At 35.4% G+C, this 14,174-nt stretch overlaps 1 protein-coding gene across 2 annotated transcripts in view; it reads right to left on the bottom strand.

The window, feature by feature from the left end:
• Nucleotides 1–14,174, bottom strand: part of poln (polymerase (DNA directed) nu) — a 59,614-nt gene that overhangs the window by 36,096 nt on the left and 9,344 nt on the right. Inside the window, exons 4-16 of one of the 2 annotated variants that reach the window (XM_026266933.1) lie at nt 12,846–13,648; nt 11,948–12,069; nt 8,645–9,175; nt 8,027–8,187; nt 7,718–7,830; nt 7,153–7,301; nt 6,970–7,038; nt 6,823–6,883; nt 6,259–6,323; nt 5,712–5,795; nt 5,430–5,522; nt 4,978–5,088; nt 3,291–3,356 (exon numbers count right to left, since the gene is read on the bottom strand). In XM_026266933.1, coding sequence (XP_026122718.1) covers nt 3,291–3,356; nt 4,978–5,088; nt 5,430–5,522; nt 5,712–5,795; nt 6,259–6,323; nt 6,823–6,883; nt 6,970–7,038; nt 7,153–7,301; nt 7,718–7,830; nt 8,027–8,187; nt 8,645–9,175; nt 11,948–12,069; nt 12,846–13,648 — 2,428 coding nt within the window. Of the gene's footprint in view, nt 1–3,290; nt 3,357–4,977; nt 5,089–5,429; nt 5,523–5,711; nt 5,796–6,258; nt 6,324–6,822; nt 6,884–6,969; nt 7,039–7,152; nt 7,302–7,717; nt 7,831–8,026; nt 8,191–8,644; nt 9,176–11,947; nt 12,070–12,845; nt 13,649–14,174 lie in introns of both variants that reach the window. The other variant, XM_026266932.1, reaches the window with a different exon arrangement.

Here is a 14,174-nt window from a genome sequence, read left to right on the forward strand (position 1 = left end):
CAGGACACAACTTTGTATAATGACATGGGTATGACATAGGTATTACATGGAGAGGGTGACTTATGAGGACATAACCCATGTCCCCATTTTTCAAAACGCTTATAAATCATACAGAATGAGTTCTTTTTGAGAAAGTAAAAATGCACAAAGTTTCCTGTGAGGGTTAGGTTAAGGGGTAGGGTTGGTGAATGGCGATAGAATATACAGTTTGTACAGTATAAAAACCATTACGCCTACTTTTCACAAAAACAAACGTGTGTGTGTGAAATACGTTGCTGAAGTGAAATACGGTGCTGAATTATAATAGGATGCCTAATAAAACAAATAAATAATTTTTTTAGTTTAATACATTAAAGCTGCAGTAGGTAACTTTTGTAAAAATATATTTTTTACATATTTGTTAAACCTGTCATTATGTCCTGAAAGTAGAATATGAGACAGATAATCTGTGAAAAAATCAAGCTCCTCTGGCTCCTCCCAGTGGTCCTATTGCCATTTGCAGAAATTCATCCGCTCCTGGTTAGAAACAACCAATCAGAGCTGTGGTTTGTTTGTGTTCAAAATGTAGAAAAATGTATATAATAAGCTAGTACACCATGAATCCATTTTCCAAACCGTGTTTTTAGCTTGTCCTGAATCACTAGGGTGCACCTATAATAAGTGTTCATATTCTGACTATTTTAGATTGCTTCGGGGATACCGCGGCGGAGTAACCCAGTACCTTTGTGATTCTTCATAGACATAAACAGAGAGAAGTAGTTCAGGCTACGATGTTCTTCCGCAAGACGCAAGCAGTTCTGTTTATTAACCGCTAGTGCTTCAAAAGTTACCGACTGCAGCTTTAATAGTAGAATGAGCCTAATATTGTCTTGACTATCAACAGAGACATCTGCTATCGTCGATATCTCTGACTATCGTCGATACATGATACTATCATCTATTGGCACAACCATTCTCGATGAATGTATTTTGATACAGCACTCAGTGAAAAGCCAGTCCTTTCTGCAATGACCTACTGTGGCTTACCCTCCATGTGGAGGGTATTGATGATTGTCTTGTGGACAACCGTCAAATCAGAAGCATGTTCTAAATTAACGAGAGAGATACCCAGTATTTATAATCAAAATTAGTCAAACTAATCTATTGAATATTGAATTTTAAATTTTCCTAAGCTGTAAGTCGTAACCATCAGAATTAAAATAAAATAAAAAAAAACACTTGAAAATTCAAGTTTGTGTGCAATGAATCTATAATATAAGAAAGTTTGCTTTTTGAAATTTAATTACAAATAAATCATTAATAAATTAGATCTACCTGTATGCCATTACCTATATTATACTGTGTTTCAGTTATGGAGGCCCTTTATAATGCAAATGGTCAACTGCATGCTCTGCCAATAGTTAGCAACAGCCCTATACTATGCAGTGTTTCATATACAACTTTTTTTTTAATTAAATTATTCTTAGGTGAAATTCATTTCACATATTGTGATACTTATCGTATCGTGACCTCTGTATTGTGATACATTTCATATCATGACTTTGCTGGTGATACACAGCTATAACGCGCATGAACAATCTTTCAAAGATTTTATGTCAGTATGATTTTTTTTTTCTTTTTTTTTTTTTAGGTTTCTTAGCTTCACTGCATTTATTTGATCAAAAACACAGTAAAAAGAGTAAAGTAACATTGTGAAAAATTATTACAATTTAAAATAACATTTTTCTATATTAATATATTTTAAAAATATATTTATTCCTGTAATGGCAAAGCTGCTATTACTTGAGTCTTCATGATCCTTTAGAAATTATTTTAACTTGTTGAATTAGTACTCGAGAAACATTTCATATTGTTATTCTATGTTGATAACAATTGTGCTGCATAATATTATTGTGGAAGCCAACATACATTTGTTTTTGAAAATTCTTTGATGAACAGAAAGTTCAAAAGAACAGCATTTATGTGAAATGCATTTATGAAATCCAAAATCTATTGTAACAATTACAAATGTCTTTACTTTTGATCAATTTAATGCATGGTTTCTGAATAAAAGTAAGTTCAAAAGAATAGCATTTATGTGAAATGCATTTATGAAATCCAAAATCTATTGTAACAATTACAAACGTCTTTACTTTTGAACAATTTAATGAACGGTTTCTGAATAAAAGTATTAATTTCTTTAAAAAAAAAAAATCTTACCAAGCACAAGCTTTCGAGCGGCAGTGTACACACATAACCCATCAAATACACATACAAAGCCTTATTAACATCTAACATCTGAAGGGCTCACAAAATACACAGAATATAGCACAAAAATCAGCTATGAAGAACTGAATCTAATCCTTCTTAAATCCAGATTGCCTGAAAGCTTCTGGCTTAGTCTTGCTCATGAATAATTGTAAAAAAGAAAGAGAAGGAAAAGAAGTAAAGTACGAAAGGCAAAATTGTAGGGGCATGCCTGCTGGTTTGATGACATAGTGAAAAAACTAAACTCACCCACTGGAACACAGAGAAACAGAAGTATTATAAAGTTAAGCCGAACAGGGAAATGCAGGCGAATTTCAGCTTTAATATCAAAGTTATTCAGTATGATTCTGCATCATTTGAACTCTGAGGATGATCTATCCCTAGGCTGCAATTAATGGCCGATGATTTTTCTCAATTAGTCCTAGCAGCTAATGAAGCTCATTTATATGCTAGCTCATCAGTGGAAATGAATTTTTAAACGCAGTGGTTAAAGTTACAATACTCAACTGGACAAACCCCCAGAGGTGACTTAAATGAATACAGCATGAAGGAGACACAGATCATTCATAAATGTATGTGACAAGTGTGAGGTGTGAGGGATGTCTTAGAGCCCCAAATAATCAATTAAAAAATCAATTAAAGCCCAATTATTCTAAAGAAAGAATGATGGATAAAAATTTTATCTTGAGATATTATTAGAGGACAGTGTTCTCTGTGTGTGTTTGTGTATTGTTGCAACAGTGTAAATCATTCAGCAAGTGAATTCTGGACCCTGAGACAGACCTAGAGATGATCTATCGATTTTTCTCAACATTAGAGAGAGCAAGAGAGGAGGAATGGTACAACATAATGGATCAGCAAATAGTTGTATACCAGTCTCAGAGGGGCTTTTTTCATAAAAAATAGTAGGAGTGTGTGCATGTGTCAAAGAGAAACACAGTATGACAAAACACCTAGAAAAGTGAAGGAGAGAATAGGGAGGAAAGATCAATAGTAAACAGGCATGTGATTGAGAACTGAAAGGGCAAATTAGAAGCACTCACAGGATGTTTAGCAGACAGTCTGCCACTCACTGTACTTGTCTGATTCCATGTGGAAGAAATAAATGTCTGAGAAGCAGAGAAAGAGGAAAAAAGCACACAATTTACTAAACAATGATAATATGTTAATTCTGTCAGCTTGAGTCATTTAAGTAGCATTCAAAAGGTTTTAAAATAAATAAATAAATAAAATAAATAAAGGAGGGAACATTTGATAATGCATTGCTAAAATAGGCTATGCTACATGTATAAAATTATGTTTTTAGAGAGAAAAGAAAAACAATGTCGCCTATAAGTTACATTTTATTATTTCATTCAGAAATGGGCCTAATGCCGACGCAAAATGTTTACAAACATTATAATAAACACTGTAAATATAGCTATGCTTTTTAGTTCCCCTCACTCCACAACAAATCCCTTCAATTAACAGTATCCTTAAAAAATAACAGGAATATAAAATAGCCTATAAGAAGTTATAGCAACATAAATGACAAGCCAAAACAAATTCATTTAGGCTAAAATGAAACAAACCAATGTTGGGTCTCTCATTCGACAAAAAATCCAATGTTTCCTTATTCGCGATGTATTTGAATGCCAAATTATTATTTATTATAGCCTACATCACTCGCATTAAAATATCCACGTAAAACAAAATGTTTTGCATAACATCATGGCAGTATGGTGATAACACTTAACAGCACAAATTTTATTACAAATATTTAAAAAAACTTAGTGTTCAATTTAAATATGTTTGACTGACAAAAAACTTAAAGAACAGTCTCGCTGCATTGTCTTCTGATGTATGGGCGTATTCAAGCCACGTGTTTCAAGTGAAACATTATGATATCTCAAAAGTACGTTCAGTGCATGGGCGTGGTCGCATTAGAAGATAATGAAGGGAGATGTGAGAAACGGACATTGTGTTGTTTTCATATGGATTACTTTATCAGAATATTTGTTTTCGGCAGCACTTGTTTAGTTTAAAAGTAGACATGTCAGGCTTTCTATAGATATATCTCTCATATCTCTTCGTTGAGTATTCACTGAGTTAAAGTTCATTTTAATGACGTGTTTGTAAATGAAGATCAACGCAGACAAAGGCTGCAGACAGCATACCTTGTTTGTTATCTTTATTTTATAAGTGCACAAAGATCTGTTATTATGTCTGTATACAAAAACAAGTAGACCCTTTACAGATTCGACTGATGTGTTGCTCTTATCTGTACGATCAAAACTGAAAGTGTAATTTAAGTTAACTCATAACACGTATACAGTACGCGTTAATCAACTCCAGAGGGCATAATTTTCATTTTTGGGTGAACTAAATCTTTAATATATCATATGTGAACATGATCTTTTAAAAAAATCCCAGTTAATATGTTCTGGCAATCATATATAGTTTGGTTGAGAGTGAACGCTGCTCCGCTCATACCACTAGTAGGCAAACAAGATTTTTTTTTTTTTTTTTATGTACGTAGGATTTTTTTTTCCGCAGCCAAACGTTGCATGTCGTAAATCCGTCACAGTGCCAGAGAACTTTAAGCCCTACAGTTATGAAACCTAATTGAATGTTTCAAAGGAAAAAGAACAGAAACATGGTCAAAATAATGACTCAACTGTGACACTCTTGTACTGCCACCTAGAGTGTGCAAAATTTGATTTCTAAAATTCTGTATGTCAAATGTCTCACCTTGCTCATGCAAGACAAAATGCCATCCACAAATGCAGTCTTGTTTTTGTGAATTTGTCTGTATTCAAGTATGATTTTTGGGAGTGGATGCAGCTTCTGTAGTTGTAATAGCTAAAATAGAGTGCAAAAAAGTCAGAAACTGAATTAAAACTGATAAATTCGACTTTCAATTTTAGTTAAAAGAATCATAGGTGATGAGTAAAAAAAAAAAAAAAAAAAACATTCACACTCTTAGATATACAAGAATGTCTAAATAATATGCAGAGTTACATGACAAACCATAATCTAACCCTTATCCTATAGAAGGTATATGCCGTTAATTAATATTAGTCAGTGCTTAAATATAATTACACTGTAAAAAGGACACCTTAAAATAAAGTGTAACCACAATAACGTTCATGTGAACACCTCATGTTTGTTTGCACATATAAGGACATTAAATGTGTACTCACTGCTGTTTCTGATGTGGACTGCTGTTTTTTGATTGTTTTGGGGAGCTTTTTATTTTCACAAATTTCATGTAAACGCAGCTTCTCAAATAGGATCTGAAAAAAAGAGGAAGTTTGTAATACATTTTTCTAATTGCATTACAGTAACTATCAACAAATAAGGGACAACAAAACCTACCTAATAGACAATATTTTTGGGCATCATAGGGCATCTATGATTATGCCCAGAAATGATATCAAGGCAGATAGCTAGCAAAGTATCAAAAGCCTTTCAAAAACACTGACCAGTCTGAGCTGTGCACTGCTGGACACCAAGAACTTCTGACCTGCAGCCTGGTGAGCCTCCTGCTCTAACTGCTTTAGCTTAGACTGAGAAAGAGAGAGAGCACAAGAGAGAAACTTGTTCGAAGGGTGCTGCTGCACAATTGGACATGTTCAAATACAGAAGGTACAGTAACAACCCACAGAGAATAATCCTGAAGTGTTTAATTAATAAATTCCCTTCTTCTGGAAAAACTGGGGGAGGATGAGAGGGATGTACAAAGCAGAAGAATAATAGAAGAGGAGGAAATGTGAAGAGTGCAGAAGTTTATGAAATAAACATACACAAAGCACTCGAGAAAACAATATATATGTGAACTTGTGAGGGAGAAGCCAAGAGATATGAAAGGAAATGGTAATGTTATTTTTAAGAAAGCAGATGCCAGCAGTGGTAGATCTAATCATTAATATTAACTACAAACAACAGAATTCTTCCTCAGGGAAGACAGCCTGAGAAAATCATGGTTTATGACTGTTTATAGAATCATAATAGAATCATACACACTCTTACCCCTAGCAACTCCGAAGTTTTTTTCATGGCCTCCTTGTCCACATGTATTTTATAGCTTTCCATAACTAAGAGAGAGAGAGGGGGGGAGTGTTAATGCAGCAAGTCAAAAGTATTGGCTTTATTGTAAATGCAAGCCTAAATATAATTCATTAGACAGTGATATATAACTCCCTTCTTAAACAGCGTTTAAAGATATAATGAATGAATGAGTTGTACTAAAGGTTTATTCAATCGATTTAGTAACTAAAGAATTAGAAAAATATATTAATTCCTATGTCATTATAGTGCCTAACTCAAAAATTACATGACTAAGCAAGAAAATGCATTTGACAGCATCTGAAACAACTGCCAAAATTCATAGTGTCAATTGTGGTGATTTCAAAATTTCATGATAAACAACATACAGTGATGGAAAAAGAAATTCAAAAAGAAGTTTAAAAAGGTTTCAAGTAAAAACTGAAATAAACTCATGATTATACCATGAAATTAATAAATCAGGGAAATGCAATGACATTCTGAGTTAAATCATTCACTTTTTTATCTCTATAATCTGTTTGCGCAGACCTGCTAGAATTGGAATCATCATTTGTTCTATGCCAGAATAGAGCTGCCACAGCCCCTGAGTCTATAGACAAAGAAACTAAAAATTAAGAGAAAACAGAGAAACATTGTACATAATGCTTTATTTAGAGAAGACTCATTTTAAATTACCTGAAGCTTGTTATGTAGTTCCACCATTAGATTGTATAAGAGAGACAAGTTTGAGATCACTTGTGTCACCTGATAAAGCAGTAAAGAAAGGCAGAATGCCACTGTAGAAGTGTAATTTCAAAGTCGAATTTCGCTGCAGTCTTTTCTGAACACCATTAGTTGAATCAAGTGTGTATATCTGACCTTGGCTTGCCCAAGCACAGGTTGCAGTGATGTGGACGTAACTGAATGCGAGTAGTGCTTGTAAAGCAGGGTCTGAAAGCAGGACGCAGAATCGGCAGGATCTAAAAGCCATGCTGCAATCTGAGGATCCATCACATGACACTCCAACACTGCACAGAAAAATATAATACCCACATTACTATTGTTCCCAAATTAAAAAAAATTGGTAATGTTAATAATGTATTTACAATTTCTTCTCATGATTTTAAGAGCATCTCGTGTTCTTCAACATAAGCAGGAACTTGACTTACTGTGTCAAGTTTATGAGTTAAAATAAATGTCACATATTTGCTTGTTAAATCATTGACTTAGTAAATAAAATATTTATGTTAGAATATAATATAGAATTTTCACACTTTTCAAATCAACTTTTTGCTGTTTTAATACAATATGTCCTAAAACATTGTTTATATCTTGCTGAAAAAAAAAAGATTTTCAATGTAGTGATTTTTTAGTTCCTATTTTATATAACATGGTAACTGTTTAAATAGTCAGAGATAAAATTCAAACTTTGTGTGTGCGCCACCTTGTTTCCAGCTCAAGTCTTTGCTGAAGTGTTTCAGTGCTGTGCGAAGCAGGTCTTTAGCTTTAAAGCATACAAATGGCTTTGTGTCACACATCATCTGCATGAGCATTTCTCTAAGGACGCACAGACATACAGATACAAAGTAAAAAACACTGAACACCACCTACACTCAATTCCAAATTACATTTGTACCAGTATCCCATTAAAGGAAAACGATTCAGTAATGCTACTTGTAAACGAGGACAGCAGTTACATGTATAGTAAATACCTCTCTGTCTCTTCTCGTTTCCCCTCCAAACAAAAACACACCTGGTAAAGACATCCTGCTTTTGTGTACAGTCTTGTTGGGCCCAAGCAGGTGCCTGCTCTAGTCTGAGGTACAAAACCCTCTCTGGTGGTTTGTCCTGTGGTCCCTCTGAATCCAATTCCCTCTTTAGCAGAACCAGCAGGCCACACACTGAAGGGCGCAGCTTCTTTAGGAGAGACATTGAATATATCTGACAATTAATTCCCACATACAGTAACATTCATATGACATTCAGTTTGCAGCATCATTTGTATGAAAACTATCTTAATCTTTTAAACTTTTAAAAAATTATGTTTTGGATAGAAGTCTCAAGCTCACTTAGGCTGGATTTATATGATTAAAAATACTACAAAACTTTAACATTCTGAAATGCTATAACAATTTAACATAACAGTTTTCTGTTTGGAAATATGTTAAATGTAATTCATTCTTGCAATGGTGAAGCTGAATTTTTTTTTTGTCCAGTCTTCGGTGTCAAACGATCATCCCCTTTATTTATTTATTTAAGCAGTAACCATTCTGCCTTAAACAGTAGTGTACATTATATCCACCAAAATTAGTACAGCCAAAGCTTAATAGTTTAGCTCAATGAATATCATCTAGTGACTCTGTAAACACACCTGTTCTGGGTCCAGTTGTGTGGTGCCATCTTGGTATACCATGGTAACAACAAATGCTTTGACTTTTCCTGCTTCCTCCAACAAACACTGTCTTTCCTCTTGTGAGAGATGGCCTGTGTCACACACCCTGTGATCAGAGGTCAAACTAAAGGCCCCTTTAGTGGTTGCAGTGGTTCCATCTTCTTTTCTGTCTGTTTCAGAAGGCATTTCATTGCTTCGTTTGGATCCTGAAAGTCTTGGATCAGAGAGCTTGGGGGATTTGGAGTGATTTGGTTTATTGCATCCTTGTCTCTTTAATACTTTCTGTGGTCGGAGAGGATGTCTTTGTCTCTTGACGTTTGGCTGTGGAAGTTTTGGTTTTAGGAGTTTTATTGAGCCCTTTACTTTTGCCTTGTGGAAGAGCTGTGAGGGGAACCTGAGGGCTCTGAGTGTCTTTTTGCGCAACTCCTGTGATGAAATTATCTTAGGAGCTTCCTGTGAGGGTCCAAGGGGTTCCCATTTATGCTTTGGAAATGATTTCATCTCACCAGCCTGTATGTGACAACATACAACATAAGACAACAAATGCAAGCGAAGTTAAAGACAAGGACATTTGAGTTCAAATGAGCTTCTATTACATCTGAAGAAAATTTTACACACAATTCAAATAAAGCCAAATTTATAACTTCAAAAAGCTTAAATCAGCAGCAGACAGCCATCCACACACAATCCTCCTATTCAGAGTTTGGCTGTCAGTGCCAGGCAAATCAGCTTAAAAAGGCTTCAATAAGAGAATATGTACACATAGTTCCCAGGCTGTCACTTGTAAAGCTTTCTAAAGTAGTTTTTAGGCTGATGCACCAACACTTTTATCGCTGCTAGGACAAGTCTTCGTCTGGTACTTCTCAACCTCTGAATGACCCCTGTGATTCTTTACGTAACAGACATCTGCAGCAGGATGTTTCCATTATTCATTAGTAGGCTGTTTCACCTTGAAAGGAGTTCAAATAAAACTACACCAAGTATTCAGGCTCAAAACATTCTAGCACACTAGATAACTGATCCCCAGATAAGTGAGGCTTTTTAATGTTCATGCTATTTTTAGAACATCTAGAATTTAGTGTTTTTTGTCTATTTAAGTCTGTAAGCAGGTGAAATGATGCTGTCCTTTGCACTGTATCTGTGTGCTTACTTATTTTCAGTACTTGTTCACTTCATCACTCTGCTGCTCTGTACTTCAAAAACCTTAGGAAGAACTCTTCTTTTTTTTTTTTTTTTTTTTTACATAAATGCAGATTGATGCTTCATATTTATTCCAACAATGTAATGTGTGCTGTTATAAGGAATAAGGTCAGGACATTGTAGGCTATCAGAGCGAATCAGACAATTTAAGATTCGATCAGATTGGTGCTGAACAACCCAAAGAGCCAAATTCCACAAAGTTTCACTAGTAATGTTTATTACTAGTGAAACAATAAGCAACAGAGCATGAAGGTCTGCCAGGTCATACATGTTTTTCAAATAACCTGTTCACGTCTATTCGACACATGAAAAAAGAACATAGAAATACAAGGATCCCTTTCATTCTTTACATTTACTAACACAAATCGGTTTACTTTTTCGCAGGACAGGACTGCTCACTTTTTCTGAACATGCAAAATTTAATTTATTATTAAATTTGTTTGCCTCTCTTAGCCCACATACTGTTTTTGATGCTGCTAAATTCTCAATAAAACAGTTTTCACTTTATATATATGTTACGGTTTCTGTTGTCAGACAACAGAATGAATATGAAATAGTGACTGAGATGCAATCCATTAAGACTTCATAACCAGCTTTCCCTTCCAAGGTGTTACTCTGCACAAAAATCCTGACAATCAAGCCGTCATCCGATTAAATCAACTACACATAAGATAAAGACAATAGCTGTGCTGTGATTTCGGCTATACTTTTAAGTAAAATTAGAGAAGCAACATAGTATCTGAAAGCTTGTTGCTCCTATGTTGCTAGGCGCTTAAAAAAATAAATAAAAGAAGTCAATAAAAGTGTCTGCAAAGTCATTAACCTGGCAACACTGTGCATCTCCATTTCTCCAACCACGGGCTAGGCCATGGGTCAAATAGAAAATGCGTGCGCCTTGCTAAAATAAGTGCCGTTAAAATAAAATTGCGTCAATGCATTAATTTTGACAGCCCTAATATATATAAACAAATGAGAGAAAAAACAGCAAGCAGAAACTGAAATTATAGGTCTAAAGATTTGTCAAAGTTGTGGGCTAGTAGAGTTTCACAATCTTATTTCTTCCTTTCTAAAATCTATTTAGCGCATTGTTAGCAAAAGCTAGGGGTGGATGATATGGCAAAAATATCACATATACAACAATTGTAAGCTGATTATTATTACAGCAACTGTATTAAAGTTCTTCGATCAAGAAGATTCTCCTGTCTGTCAATTCTGTCATAGTGTTTTATTTTTATACCATCATTTACTCATTATCAGGTTTTAAACCCGAATAAGTTTTTTTTTTTTCCCTTCTGTTGAATGTTATCTATTTGATCATTTCTATTATTAAATTAAATAGGGACCAGCTATGTTTGGTTACCCACATTCTTCAAAATATGTAATTTTATGTTTAGCACAAGAAATAAATTAATAGGTTTGGGACAACATGTGACTAAATAATGACAGAAATTACATTTTAGGGTGAACAATCTCTTTAATTACAGTCCACAGTATGTTTAGCAATGCTCTTTAAGAGCTGCACGCATCTAATATACAGGCACACATCCATTTTTCTCTCACTTTTACTTTCAGTTTAGACAGAAGCAACTGTGTTCATGTATAAACCTTATGTATTTTGACAATATTAGCGCAATCTGACGCGATACATATCTTAGCACATTAAGGCGCTATATGACAATATTTTAGTGTGCGTGCACATTGTAGGTGTACGGGCACTGGAAAGGCGCATTGAAAGCATGCAAATTAAATGTTTAACCGCGGCAAGTGTAACTTTCTCACTGAGTTAATACTGCTGTGAGTGTATGTTGCGTTGTACAGTATATTGAACCAGAAGTGCCAGAACTGAAGCTGACTGAATGTGCACTTATTACAAAAACAGATCGTGGAGACAATTTTATCATCCACGATCAAACAATGCCGTATTGCACACCCCTAGCAAAACCTAAACATTAAAAAATATTATATTATTATTTTATTATATTATAATATTAGTTTCAGTTAACAAAATCAGACAAACACATCTCTGATGACATATCATCTGAGAGAAGGACTGTCTTCTTAGCACTGGAGTGAGTACATTACTTGAGAGTGGGGCTGGATGCTGTGCTGCACTCCATCACTGGGTTGGGGTACAGTGGATTCCACCTTTCCATCTCGCTCTCCAACAGGCATCAGAAATGCATTCTCTTCTGGCTGGGGAGAATCTGTGTTGATGATAAAAAGAGTGAATAGTGTCGAAGAATTGTCAGTGGCATGTGGATGCATGCATCTCATTTCTGCCCATTGAGTAGTGTCTGTTTGTTGCATCATAAGCTTTATGTAGCTGACACGCACAAAATTTATTTTTAAAACCAATATGCCACTTAAACCATTTAAACTGCGTTTTGTAGATGATTAAAAGGCAGACAGACTAGGACAGGGTTAGGAAAGTTCGGTCCTAGAGAGCCGCAGTCCTGCAGAGTTCAATTTCAACCCTAATCAAACAACTGAACAAACTCATCAATGTCTTAAGGATTACTAAGGCTACAGGCAGGTGAGTTTTTTTTTTCACGGTTGGAGCTGAACTCTGCAGGACTGTGGCTCTCTAGAACCAATCTTGCCTGCCCCTGGACTAGGAAAATGGCTTATATGTGAAATAGTAGGGCTAGGGTGGCCATATGGGACACGTCCTGGCCAGGATTTTAGAAGGTAAGATCTAGAGGGAACGATCTAAGCGATGCAAATATGCGCACGTGTTTGTTCATTCGATTGACCTGAAGGGTCACTGCGCACAAATAAAAAAAGATGCTCCACAATGCTTCAAGTCAAATGAATGAACAAACTCGTGAAAGCGATTCGAAAGCATAAGGAGCTATAAACCTGGCTGGGACGTTTCACGTACGAACGGTGCATATGGCCACCCTAAGAAGGTCCGCAATATGAAGATTTTTCAAAATATGTATTTGTACAGTATAGAAGACCATCTAGCACTTGTACTTACTTGTTCTGCTCTTGGTAATCGTTCGTCTTTCACAGCCACTGTCTTCTTTTTCTTCCACTGAGTCCTGAATTTCACCTGAACTAACAGGTATGTCTTGCACACATTCAATGACAGAGACACTTCCACATATTTCAGCATGTACACAGCTTTCCACTGGAAGTGACAATTCAGAGTTTTTGCTGTTTTTCCAGTAATGGCTGCTCTCCAGGTCCTCAGACTTAGATGTTGGTTTCTCTACATTTGACATATGATTACTATGCCGCACTTGTATGAACACAGCTTGGTCAGCTCTGGCCTCTTTTGAGATGTCTTCAAAAACAGACTCGCAGCTATCTTTTGCGGTCAACCCCGATCGACAACTCCAAAACTCTGTCTGTCGAGGCTTCTGCTGCTTGTCCACAATATTAATCCTCTTTTCTTTTTCTCCAGATGCTGGATGACAGTTGTTAGTAGGAAATGTAAGCTGCCCAAAGCTGAACTTCTTTACTGGAGGAGCCTCATGTTGATCACAGCCTACTGGGACTTTTTCAGAGGGGCTTGCTGGTTGAATCAAACTCCTCTTCCTGAAGGTCAGTCTATGGTCCTCTGCTTCTGTCATAAAGTCTGGTCTAGCCTGAGGGCTCCCAATAGTATTTAAGCGGAACATATGTAAACTATCTTCTCCCTGTGCTACTGGGATATAAGGCTGGACATTGGGCTTTATCATATCACCAGCAGAGTACAGTGCAAACTTCTCATTACTGGTCACATCCTTTAACTTGAAATGGTTTGAATCTTGCACCAGATCATTGGAATCCCAGGTTCTAAAGACAAAAAGATAAAGTGATAAAACTATACAAGATTATCCCAAATGTTGTCCCATCCAGTCAAACACTTGTCTGAACAAAGAATTTCATATTGGTGAAATGTTAAGGCTTTGTGAGTTCCTAGCATGAATAAATGATGCCGTTCTTGTTATTGGATTATTGTTTTGTGGATTGCTGACTTTATTTAAACTTTTTTGTTGTCGTCATTATTGCTAGTTATTTTTTGTACTTCGACGTACTGAGCAAATTTTTATTTTTTTGCATTTGTTGTCATTGTTCCTGAGGTTTGTGTGTCTAGTTTTAAGACCTGGAGTATGTACAACTATTTATATCCTTTTTCTGGCTATCTTAGTATTGTAAGTTGTTATTATATAAGCAAAGACAATGTTGTCTACATATTAAACTTAGTTATTCATTTAGGTTTGTCATTCATAACTAATCATAAAATTAATAATGTAGTGACTTTATACACATTTTTTATTCCAAGACACAGAAAAAAATAGATTACCTCAACAACATTGTT

Source organism: Carassius auratus, chromosome 7 (assembly GCF_003368295.1).
Source record: "Carassius auratus strain Wakin chromosome 7, ASM336829v1, whole genome shotgun sequence".
Classification (NCBI taxonomy): Eukaryota; Metazoa; Chordata; class Actinopteri; order Cypriniformes; family Cyprinidae; genus Carassius; species Carassius auratus.